The following is a 13571-nucleotide window of genomic DNA, read 5'->3' as shown; positions in this document are numbered from 1 at the left end:
TGTGTGCTATGGCTTTTGTATTTGTTTGTTTGTTTGTTGATAAATAGTTCTGACTTGATTGTTTTTTCAATGTGGTAGGTATTAAAGATGAAATCTTTTCAATTACTAGCTGTCCCGGCAAACGTTGTTCTGCCTTACTCTTATCACTTAGAGGTGTGAAAAATAGATGTTGGTCGATCCTCAGACCTACCCGATATGCACAGAAAATTTCATGAAAATCGGTCCAGCCGTTTCGGAGGAGTATGGTAACTAACATTGTGACACGAGAATTTTATATATTAGATTAGATGTACGTAGTGTAACCTATATGTGTCTTGCAATTGCATTACGTGTTTTGGAACAAAGTGCAGTAGGAATACTAAGTACACATTGTAGTTAATTACTAGGTATTTAAATTTTAATTTTAATGTTTAAAGTTATTTTATAAGTAGGTTTATTTTTCCTACTAATGAAATTATTATTAAATTGATTAAAATTAATACATTCAATGTAAATTTTTCATTCTAATACATTTTGATGTGATCTAATGCGGTATAATGAAGGCGAAGATTCACGAACTAATTCGACCTCGTTAAATATGTACCACATGAATGAGAATTCCAATTCCATTTTCCATTCAAGCACATGAAAAACATCGTAATTGTCTTGCTCTAACAAAAGAAAACATCATTCGAAACGATTTCTTATATCACATAGAAATCGACGCAAAATCAATAAAATAATTTACAAACACGAGCAAAACATATTTGTGTATTCCAATTGTTATTTCAGTCTTCTACTTTCGTTTGTAAAGTATACGCAAATAAGCATTGTACATAGAGTAGATTCAATTCAGTGTATCACAATAAACACGTTCAATATTTTCATTGAATGCAGCTCTCAGGACAATATTACTTGAGGGGATATTTATGTCGTTTCATTATATGAAACTACGCTGCAATTCCGTTGCTTTCTATGGAATGCTACAAAGGATATTATCCAACGTTACGCCTAGCAGTATTGTTTTTCACAATTTTAAAACAATGCTATGTAAGTCCGCTTCCTTTGTTCTCTGACAGCGGAAAAATCAAGCAACGCCTGGTTCGCGACGGGCATAATTTTTCATTTTGCGCAAACAAAAATGTGTAAAGAAACCTAGGATGCTCGTTACTAAAATATGTTTTTCAGCGGTAATGAAATTCTTAATAAACTTTCATTTGGGTTGATATCTGTTGGAATGAGGTTACGCTGGCAAAAGATATTGCATTATATTTATAATGTTAATTGAAATAAGATTTTAGTCGGTAATCCAAGTAGGTACTTATTCTCTTCATGTTACGTGTAGGTACGTTGTACAATAAACTGCAATAAAGTTTACGTTATATTGATTGAAGTCAATTCAGTAAGATGTTTCGAGCAGTTGCTACTAACAATATTAAGAATCATTGTCAGTAGGTATACATTGGAATACAGGACACATAAATTATTATTAAAATATATTGTTTGAATAGTCATAGTAGTAGCATGGAAAACAAATTAACTTTGTTTAACCATTAAGGCAAATATATGAAAAGTAAATTCGTTCGAACGAAATTAGGAATGATAAATCTGAAGGAAATACAGTTTTTTCGAAACAAAGTTCATTTGTTACAGCGTGTCCCTGTCAACCATTTCGACGTTTTTTCGATCATTATCACCGTTTATTTAGTCGTTAATATATCACTGTCTAGCAAATTACTTACTTTTTTGTTGATTCTAAATTTGTAATACAGGCTTAGGGAGCTTTACATGGCTTTTTACTAAAAAAAAAACACAATATTTATCGCTACAAACGACTACATTATGATTTTTATGATGTTATGCCTGTTATGCTGACTCCACCGTACAAAATATAACGCACAAGATTATATTTTATCTGAAACAATGTGATATTTAAAAATAAACGCCGCAGAATCCTAAACGATATAGATATTGATTGTGATTGGTCGTGGATGTAACGTTGCCCGTTTTACAGTATTTAACACTAAGTAACTAGGAGATATTTAAAACTAATAGAAAAACGTATTAAACACAATCGCGAACAAACTATTACCATAGAATTGCCCGTTATTAGCATCGTTCATTAAACCCAGGCAACGTTCCAAAAACGGCAGCTTAAAATTAAAATTGTGCCGCGGTAATTAATCCAGAACATAACTAACAGCTCTTAACGATCCCCTGTTCATAAATGTAGCCAAAAAGTATGAAAACTTGCATCAGCTAAAAGTATATGTAGGTAAAGGGCTGCTTTGAACTAAATATTACAAAAAGAAACGTCAACTTTTAAAACATGCTACAAAAAGGCGGTCATACAAAAAATAGAGAATGTAAACAAAAATTTGAACTTATGATTTGCGCTAAAAAGAAGCATACAATTTTGTCGCTACTTTTAGTTTTCTATTTGAATACGGTTAATCTTTTAATTGAATAATCATTTAATGCTAACGACCGAGTTCAAACGACACACACAGCTCTCAACACCACATTACCAGATATTAATAAAATGACGCATAAATAGCCTTCCCTTTTCGGCGAACGTATCAGAAACAAAAAATAAATAAATTACCACGCAAAAATCTGCCAAAACTCGGCATGCGACGTATTATCTGCAGCGCTTTATGATAGAATTGCAAATTTAAACCCTTTGTAAGCATTTCAGATTCGGAAACACAAATTCGCTTTTACGGTCATTTGCATGTTGCTGTGTCGTAGTTGCGGCGATTTCCGAATTGTTAAGTCGTCTGATAGGCTGTTTATAAATATTTAATTCTATCGAATGGTTTCAATTAACGGGAACAAGTAATTTATTCCCACTATACGAGGGCAGGGGAATTATTAAAGTTTCATTATGGGCTACTTTATTGGAGTAGGTTTATGTTTCGAAGCTTACTAATATATTAGTGTTACAATTTTATTATACTTCCCCTTTACAATAATTATTAAATATACATAAAATAATTATTAATCTGAGCAGTACCTGAAAAAAATAATGTGGTATGATAAACTTCTTACATCTTATTGTTTTAATGTATTCATTTGCCACTGTTCACAATTAGCTGAACATATTTTAATCATCTCTGTGTGTTTATTTTAGCAGCTCATTGTACCACACCATATTCAATACCTTTATCCATTGGGATAAATTGGCTTGGTCTGGCATATATTGATATCCCAGACCAAGCCGAGCCGAGATCCCTGTTATACATCCCTGTTACATATAATATTAACTCGTTTGCGTAACGTAAGCTAAGTAAATCTTTGCCCGTCACGTAATTAGCCAACGCTAGCGAGTGCTCACACGACGCTATAAAATACCGGCATGAACTAACAAATCCAGCCCAGTAATGCTTACTAGGCAAACATAAACAATATGGTGTGATCGACCCTTCGTGAGTGGGACAATTCATTCTGCCCTTACCAACATGTGTTCACGTCATATAAAGCACACCTGAAACCAGATTGCGAATAGATAAAGAAATTTAATATACGCATTTGGTTGTTTGATTTATATTGTACAGGTTTGATGTATTGCTGAGTTAACTCCTAGATTAGCACTGTGATTGAGTACTGTAATGGATAGCGTATTACTTTTGAAATATATAATACTAGCTGCGCTCCGCGGTTTCACCCGCGTAGCTCCGCTTCTGTTGGTCTTAGCGTAATGATATATAGCCTTATAGCCTTCCTCGATAAATAGGCTATCCAACACCGAAATCGGACCAGTAGTTCTTGAGATTCAAACAAACAAACAATAATATTATTAGTATAGATGCTTTATAATATTATTAGTATAGATTAGTAAAGTAAATTATTTATTGACTAATGAAAACATACCTCAACTTTGTTTGTTTTTACTTATACGTTTTTTCAAGTTGCTGATAACGTAAACATATTAAAATTGAGTGAAGTTTTAAAATTTTATGGAGAAAAAAAAACCTTTTTGCAAATAAAACGAGGGAATTGTATTTGCAGAATCTTCATGATTTTTGTGGAATTCGTTTATTCACTAATGATGTATCCGAAATAAAATTGAGCAGTATGTGGATATTATTTAAATACGATCATTTATGAACGTAAAATTGTATAACGAAATTTGTGGCGAAAATTATTGTACTCTGTAAAGTTCCTTCACATTAACAAAAGAGCAAAATGTATAAAGAATCGTATTCATTATACAACATATTGTTTGTGCTCATTGACTTCAAGTCTAATTCTGTTCCATTCAAGACTCTGTTAAGGCCAGACAAAATAATGACTATAATTTTGTACAAGCCAATGAGCTGATACGTTTTAGCGAAATATTTTAGATATTATATCGTGTGGAAATTCCAAAATAAATAAAGGTCTTTGTATAGCCATGAACTTGATTGTTTAATTTAAAAATAAAATAATCCTACTCATGAACGATCTACAAAACCTACACTTGTTAATTTATATTTAATAAAATATTTTGAAAAAGGTACTAGGAACTATCCTTTCTTATTTAATAACGTTAAAGATGTGCTTAATGTATAAATCGACATTTACAGTCGTAAGCTATCTTAATAGTTGACACAGCTATGACTGGAAATACTGTATTACATACTAATTGATAATAATGGTAGGCTCTTTTTTAAGAGAATTTTAATATGAGTGGCTACTGGTAAGGCGTTTTGATTGGAAGGTAATATAATGACTAAAGCAAGGTGCATGCTTTGGTATCTTAGGTATCATATTAATGTTGTAATTAATATCCTTTACGAGGTACAACATGCTCTCTAGCAGATTTAGGGCTTATTGTTTGGCTATTACGCCGCCTAGGCTCGGCCATTTTCATTTATTTGTCACATTATATCGTTGATAAATTAAAATTCACATTAAAATATAATTCATAGCTAAAATAATTGTACCGAGTACTGTCAAAGAGAGATTATAATAAATACAATTTTGTTAATTCTCCATAAGCCTACATAAGTAGGACCGCGATACAGTATTGGGAATGAAACACAGCTAATGGAAAAGTTAATTTTAAACGAGCCAATTTCACAACGTATCGAGCTGACTGATTAATTTGGATTAATTGCTCGTGTGCCTTCTATTTCGAATTTTAGTTTCCTATTGTCAGAGTGCTTTGGAAATTCGATGTTGCGTAGTATTTTGGTGTTTTGGAGGCGGGGTAATAAGTGGTCATAATTTGCTAATTATTTTGTGGTATTTTCTAAGTTGTTAAACTTTATATTTTATTCTATTCAACAATAAGTCGACAATTTAATATTAAAGTATCGCCAATTTTATTGGAAAAATACAATATCAAACACAACACATATTAAAACATCAAATATGTTCCTAATTTCGATAGAAATAAAACGTATAATCACATTGCAAACACGAAACAATTAATAAAACATAGCAGTAATACAAATAATGCTCATGAGTTTTCCTGTAAATAAATTTCGCGCGCTTAATTTTCACACCAGCTATATTTCAAAAGCCTTTTTTTCCTGTTTGATGAAGAGCAAGTTTCATTACAGGTTTATGAAAAATTCCATTCTGTCTACAGATGAGATCCTGCAGCGTTTTTTGACGTCAGTTTTCACACGTTCCTAAAGGCACAACGAGTGAATAACTATCTTAAATACGCTTTTAAATTGTTTTTAATCTGTTTTGTTACGCTACTGTTTTTATAGAAAGGTATTTTTTTCTAAAGTTTGTTTCAGATTTAATATAAGACTTAAACATAGGCGTTGTTCAGCTTAGTTTAAATTAATAGCATACAACTAAACGTTTATATAATTAAATATGATTTTTCTTTCATTCCAGGTACTCTTCAAACGGACAGCAATCGCGATGTTGTGACAAAGAATAAATCGCATCCAACAATGCATTTCCTAAAGTACTTCTACGATGTCCTAAATAACAGAACTATATTATTCATAATAGTTTTGCTATCGCTCAAACTGTGTAGTCCGCAAGATTTAAGTGACGATTTCGAGGATAGTGCGGAGACAATATCAAAAATGAACGCGGGCAGAAAGTTTACTAGAAATATAGGAGTTGCGAATCCGTGTAGACTCAGTGAATTACTTTGTGATACGGGCCAGTGTATATCTTTAGATAAATACTGCAACGGGGAAGACGATTGTGGGGATAAGAGCGACGAGCCAAAGGCTTGCACTCGTAAGTAATTACTTTGCTACTCTTATAATAATTGTATGAAATTTATTGCGTAGCTAGTTGATGACATGGAATGTGTTTTAGTTTTATTGCACGTTATTTTCAGCTTCATTTGGATTTTAGAATGTTTTATAATTTCCTTAAAATGTTTTCCGTTTTCCATTCCATTAATGTTATTTTAAATCGTATTGTTTGTTTTGAACTCTACTTCTGTATTTTTCTGCTTAGTTAATTAGTCGCGCTAATTTCTGTTTAGAATTAGAAGTATAATATTATGTTCTATGAAAGTTCTAAACGGAATATTTGGATGCGGGGTTTTAATGTTTTAAAAAAGATGAATGTTTAATTAAAGTTTTTATGCTTAAATTTAGCTCTAAGTAGATATTATTAGCAAAGCTCACTTTGTGAGTGCATTCAGTTCCGTGATCCCAGTTTTATAATTTTTATATAGGAGATGGTTTGTTTCATAATTTGATAACATTACACCCACAAATATATTATTTATTAGAAAATATAATATTTTCCACAGAAAAGCATTTTCAACAACTTGTATTCCGTATCCGAATTGGATTACGTGTACTGTGTAATATTTATTTTAATATTTATTCGTGTTGTATGGGTTTCATGTTCATTGTATGATGTATTTCGAAAATCTTAAAGATAAATCTTTACCTTTTTAATAATTATCATTATTAAAAAGGTAAATCTTTAACACAAATAAAATACATCTGTCTCTTTTCTACAAAGGAACACGATTTGCCTATTGAAAATACGTTCTGAAATAGAATATTTCAAACAAATACAGGCAAATAAAAGTCATTTTTCTCTAAAGGATATAACGGTACTAGACCAAATTTTCAGGCGCGTGACAAGAATCTTTGAGATTCTCTTTGCCTGTTCTGCTTTACATTTTCTAACAGTACCTGACTCTGTCTAGAAAATTTGTCTTTTTGTAAATGTTGTAGCTGAATTAATATTATTTTATTTAAGAGCGAGATAAAGGTGACTTAAAGCTCAAACACTTTTGCTAAAACGTTATAATTTTATTTTCACATTTTATTTCCTAGTAATGAAAATGTCGTCGTTATATAATTTCTATTGAACTAATATTTCATTAATTATTGCAATGTACTATGTTACTAATAGCCTGTTAATCCGCAATTATGCAAATTATACACGTTTTGTTCTGTCAGTAATTACACTTCATTATTATTTTTTAGTATTTGTGCGCTATAATCATTTGTCGTTAAATATTCATGAAATGTAATGTCTACTACCCATTCGTTCTAAACTCATAAGACTGGTTAAGTTACCTTAACAAACGTTTAGTCAACTTTACGTTTTTCTAATAACCTGCGTTCTTTTTAAAAATATTCAATAACCTTATAATCGCGTGCGTAGTGAATACGTGGATGATGATGATGCCAAATATGTAATAATATACATAAGATCTTTACGGGATTTTATACTTAATCTTGCGTTATTTTCATAAAATCAAAAGAATCACGATCACAAAAGGGACTATAGACATGCCAGAACGTCAACGGAGCTGCGTCAGGCGGATAGAATTGGCTTGCCTTTGTTACACCCATCCCAACAAGTTATGCAGAAAACCGGCCAAAACATATTACATTTAATGTTTGAGGATTTGCGTAACCAATGTGGAAATACGTAACGTACTGTTATTAAAATTCGAACAAAATCCACGTCAGGAGAAATGTCTCATTCCGTTTATTTGATGTGGATAAAATGGTTTTTTCTTTAACGTAATTAAACGACGAATGATTTGATTTTCGTGTATGTTATTAGAATATGTTTCTTTAAATGATACGTGTATTTTTGAAGTTTATATTGAATATGATCTTTTTTGTGAATCTGCTTTCATGTTCGGTATTTAATTTTTTACGTGAATTGTCTTTTTTTCATACAATTTGCAAATTATTGTTTGCTATAATATATCAAATATTTGTACATTGTTTGCATATACTGGCAATTCAACGTTGGTTTAATGAATTGCTATGCCTGGTACTTAATAACAATTAATTAATGTGTTTCGGCTCGTTTCTACGTATTGTGTTATTATTATGAATCAAAATTAGTACGTAGTTAATATAGGCCTTAAGAGTGCATCTTCAATCACAAATATAAGGGTGTATTGTTATCTAAAAGTTAGAATGCATTTTATCCATTATAAAGTACCTCAAAAAGAAACTAAAAACTTTTGAAGAGCAATTTGTGGGCGGTTTTCTTGCTTATCAACAAGTTCAGTATACTTAGCGCTATTTAACATCGATGTTACAAACACTCTTTAAAAGTTACAAATCTGGGAAAAAAGTGCTCATCAAAATTTATTCGATTACGTACAACCTCAATTGATTTTCCCATTTCTATAATTCAGGGCCGATTTTTCAATGCTTGGATAAAACTTATCCGTCCAATAAAGTACCTATTACACGATAATATTAAAATGTCACGTAAACTGTCAAATACGGGCAATTAGAATACGTTTTTAAAATGGTGGTTTTATACATTATTCGACGAATAAGTTTTATCCAAGGATTGAAAAATCGGCCCTTATTCGGTATCTCGTCATTACCCGCCTAATTAAAACCACGCCGCGTCGTTTCTCCTTGAAATACGTTTTTACGCTAGAATTGCTCAGATATAATTGTCTTATACAAAAGACTGCGATGTCTTCACAAAGATGGAGCTAGATTACTCTCGGTTTCCACAAATCAGCATTTCCTTTGACTTTTTTGCTTTCATCTTCGAGGTGTTTGTTGATGTTCGTGTTAAAGAAGGAATGTGATATTGTTAATGAGCTGGTTGGGAATGGTCTCGTTAGTTTAGATTTGTGATTTACTGCTTGTACACTTATAACATGAATCTACTTAATATAAAAGTCGATTCATAATGCATAAATCCCTGCTTAAAATTATTTTAAAACAAATCAATCAGCCACTTTTTACTGCTTCTGTAGTGACCAAACACATCATTTTCAAAGTCAGCGTTTATATATTATTCTCTAGTGCCTTCTAGTGTTTTAATATTTGTTTAACATGGTTATCAATTATATATTTACTGCTAGAGAGAAGAACTGACAAGAACCTCTTCTCGTTTGAATACCCTAGAATGTTCGTGCAAAGTCAACAATACAAAGCAGATCTACAATAGAGCAAAGCCGTCCATAACAACTATGGCACTAGGCACAACTAACACGTACATTTAAACGGCGTTCAAAAACTCAAGCAGTAAATAAACTTTGTTTAATTGCGGAGGTAGCTGAGAACGAGCTATTGCTTTTATCGTCCACGTACGTGGCTATTAACCCAAAATATAGCTGCAATTAACAAAAAAACCACGTAACATTTAATAAGGTGTTAAGTTTACCGTGCTACTGTTTACGGAATTGCTTGTAATTTGTCACGACAGCCCCGGACGGCGACCGGCGTACGAGTGAGGGTAGACTCTGTTAATTTTTAATGTGACAGAGAAAGATTCTACGCTTTTACAATGCAATATAGCGTGGGTTTTTATTTGCAGTTCGCTGCTTTCGAGATATATTTATACATGTGCGGAGCAGGTGACTGTGAAATGATTATTTATTTAACGGATGGGAAAGTTAGATAGTTTTATGGTTGAGTGCGCGCGTACGCTCGATTTGCAACTGGGTGACAACTTGGAGATCCTATGAAATGACACGTCATGATTCTATGGATTTGTTGGGTTTCATTTTTGTTGTATTCAATTCCTGATAGGATTTTTAGTTTGTTTTTAAAGTTAAAGCACTGAATTAATGTAGCATTAATTTGAGTTTCCATCAATATAAGCCTTGGACCTATTTAATTTAATGTTGAGCTAGCGTCATATTATATTCAAATTTAATATAACTCAACATGTGCAGATGTTATGGGGAAACAGCGTCGATGCTAATGATGTATTTAAAATGCAGAAGAAGTGCGTGAGAATCTTAGCTCAAATAAAAAACACAGAAAGTTGTAAACCACATTTTAGAAAATATAACATATTAACATTACCATCGATATATATATACATGAAATTTGCACATTTGTCTATAAAAATATTAACACATTTTCACGAGTCGAGGAACACCACGAAGTAAATACGCGCTTTAAAAATAGATTACACCTACCATTCTCAAGAATCAAAATGTTAAATCAAAGCCCCTATCACATGGCTATAAAAATTTATAACAAACTTCCTGACCAAATTAAAAACCAAAAAACTATTTATTCTTTTAACAAACAACTAAAGCTCCTTTTAATCCAAAAATGCTTTTATTCAATATATGAATATTTCGAAGCTAAACTACGCCAAACTTGAATTTTCGTGTGGTTAAGTTTTTCCAATCTCATATTATTATATGTAACTGAAACTAACAAAAATAAATTATACTTACGTAACTATCTAAACCTACTGAATCAATCACTCTATCTATTGAATAATAACCTATGACCTATTGTATTGCAATATCTGTATAAGATTGCTAATATGTATGTATAAATGTATTGGTATGCAATAAATGATTTGAATGATTTGAACATATTTCGGGTTTATTGGTACTTTATTACAAAGGTACCCATTATAACCTAGATTTTAATTATGATTTTGCGGTGTTTTTACCAGCAGAAACACACCTAATCAACAATAATCAGTATATTAACGCGCTATAACGTAAACCACCAATCAAAAATTTTAATTATATGAAAGCTATTCACATAATTACAATTCAAAGCATAAAACTGTATATCTGCAATATTTAATAGCAGCTTAACCCCAGTTATCCATACTTTGTAAATGCAGGCATTACCATAGCAAAGCTCGCACGTAATTAGCAAAACGTGGCCACTATTTGAACATTTTCAACAAAGCTGCGTTTTAATTATCATTAACAGTGCGCTTTTAGTAGCTTCAAGATCATATTTAGTTTATGATTTGTTGCAATAAGTGTAAGAAGGTATAAGCAGCTGTACTTCTGAGTGTTGACGTCTTTAGCATGTGAGGCAAATGTTTATTTATTTATTAATAATTCTTTATTGCTCCAAGAAAGTTACAATAAAACTTAACCTAGGAATACATTTAAACAATTGGCGGTCTTATCGCTATGCAGCGATTTCTTCCAGACATGTTGTATAAGGTCAACATTTTCAGTCCGACTAATATTATAAATGCGAAAGTTTGTGAGTTGGTGTATGTGTGTGTTTGTTACTCTTTCACGCAAATAATACTGAACCGATTATAATTAAATTTAGCACACATATAGAGGGTAACTTGGATTAACACATATGATAGGTTTATCCTATGTGTTAACACATAGGATAGGTACATCCCGGAATCCCACGGGAACGGAACTATGCGGATTTTTCTTTAAAAACGCAAGTTAAGGCGCGGGCGGATAGCTAGTATGTAGTATAATCCTGTAATTAATAAGAAATCGAACTGAGTTAAAGTATACGAAATATGAATGTAGTAGTTTAAAGCTCTTGTAAGAGCATTTTCCGTCGTCTCATAACGAAATTATACACGATCGTTGTTTCGCTCATAGACCTGAATGTCTAATAGAGAACGAAACATACTAGATAAATATACTTTTTATTTTAGTTTATATAATAACCAGCTGACCCGGCGAATCGCATCATGAATTCTTCAGAACTCGTTATTTCTTTTTCGTGAAATTTTTAATCCCCGTTCTATTATTCGAGGCAAAGAAAAATATGTCCAGCAGTTCTTAAGTTATATAATGTGTGACATTGGACGTGGACTGGACAACAAAGAAGTATGTACTTATACTTTGAAAGTTTTATTAGTCCGACCTTATCCGATTTTTCTTCTATTTTTAAAGAACTAAGGGCAAATATAGTTTGAGTGATCTGAAAACTGATCCGAAAAACATTTCGAACGCTAAGAATTCTTCACATGATAATAAATTCTATTGTGTTCTTTATTTAGGCAGGATTTGGATAATATTGAGTCAATATTTATATTGTTTAGTATTTTTTTCTAGCTATTTTTGGGGTTCGTATTAAATCAAAAATAATATGATAATCTGAGAACTATAGCGTTTAAGATTATAATTCCTATCAGTAATTTCAGTTACATTTACAATCAGCTTACAGCAAAAACATTAAATTCGAAACTTGAAAATGTCAGTACCGTAAAAGCAATTTAGATCACAGGAAAAAGAAATTAAATGAACAATAATGTTCGCGGCGAAGTGAACACTTCTTATGCTATGTGCTTAATGCGCTGTCAGTAGGACAAAAGGCTTTTTAAAAGGTTGTAAAAATATAGCTGCTTCCTATTGTGCTCGAGGCTTTATTTAAATTCTTTTCTTTTTATTTTCCTATTTTTATGAAAGGATTAACAATGGGCCAGGTGCCTGAAAGTTTTCGTTAATTGTAAACGGAGATTTATGATTACAATTTACAAGGAATATTTGCTGTTTCATGTTGAATTGGGGTCGGCTATTTTGTTCGGAATGAGAAAAATGTCTTAGAATTTAGTGTAGCTCGTTGAAAATTTTGTGTATTTTAGGGCGCTGTATCAAAATGGTGCCATCAAGATCTCACTTTGTATCTGTCCGTCCGTGTGTGGTACGATAAGTATGTATTTTACGACTTAAGATGTACGATTACATATTATTATGTACTAGAAATGTTTTATAAAGGATAAATAAAAGGTATTATTATAGAAATAGTAAAATTTAATTATATTCATATTAAACTCGTATTTAGTTTCGATTCAACACAAACTAAACTACTAATTCTCGCTAGAAACTTAGCATCTACAGTTACAGTTACAATAAAAGTATTATTTTACAAATTAATATGTAACGTTCCATGTTGATATTAAACTTTGATAACAAGACTCATTATCACTAAGTTTCCTTTTGACCTGACTTTAACTTTTATAATTATAACTGTATAGTTTGAAATTGAAATAGTTCTGCAAACAACCTTCAACAAAACCAATATTGTCTCTTTTTGTTTGATTCAAATATGCTTACGTCGCCTCGTGTAAATATAAGATAGACGATGTTGTAGTGACCAAGCTAAATTTAGTGCCACGCAACTATATCGTATTTCGTATAGCAATACTACCCGGCTTCGTTCGTGTGGAATTTTATACGTGTATGCCTGGAATGACTCTACCCATTCTTGAATAACAGACAAACAGGTGAAAGCTTTTTGAGATAAGATGTAGTGATTATAAGGAAGAATATTAAGAATAAGCTGTAGCTACAAATTAAACCTAAAAAAAGGCAAGGCAAAGGCAGCATCATATCTGCCTATAATGAAAACGGAATTGCAGATCGATATTTGTATAACGTAACATTTAATTTTAAAACGGCTGAAGTTTTTTTGTTAAATAAGTCTTTT

General features: G+C 31.7%; 1 protein-coding gene across 1 annotated transcript in view; it reads left to right on the top strand.

Moving 5' to 3' along the window:
- LOC149903292 (uncharacterized) overlaps positions 1–13571 on the top strand; it is a 60131-nt gene that overhangs the window by 28267 nt on the left and 18293 nt on the right. The window contains exon 2 of the mRNA XM_090108667.1: positions 5818–6174. Within this exon, the coding sequence (XP_089964793.1) occupies positions 5877–6174 (298 nt within the window). The 5' untranslated portion in view covers positions 5818–5876. The remainder of the gene's footprint in view (positions 1–5817; positions 6175–13571) is intronic.

Source organism: Colias eurytheme, chromosome 13 (genome assembly GCF_061535395.1).
Source record: "Colias eurytheme isolate Ceu_HAF_F1 chromosome 13, ilColEury1 Martin Lab GWU primary, whole genome shotgun sequence".
NCBI lineage: Eukaryota > Metazoa > Arthropoda > Insecta > Lepidoptera > Pieridae > Colias > Colias eurytheme.
This window is presented reverse-complemented; position numbering and strand designations above follow the sequence as displayed.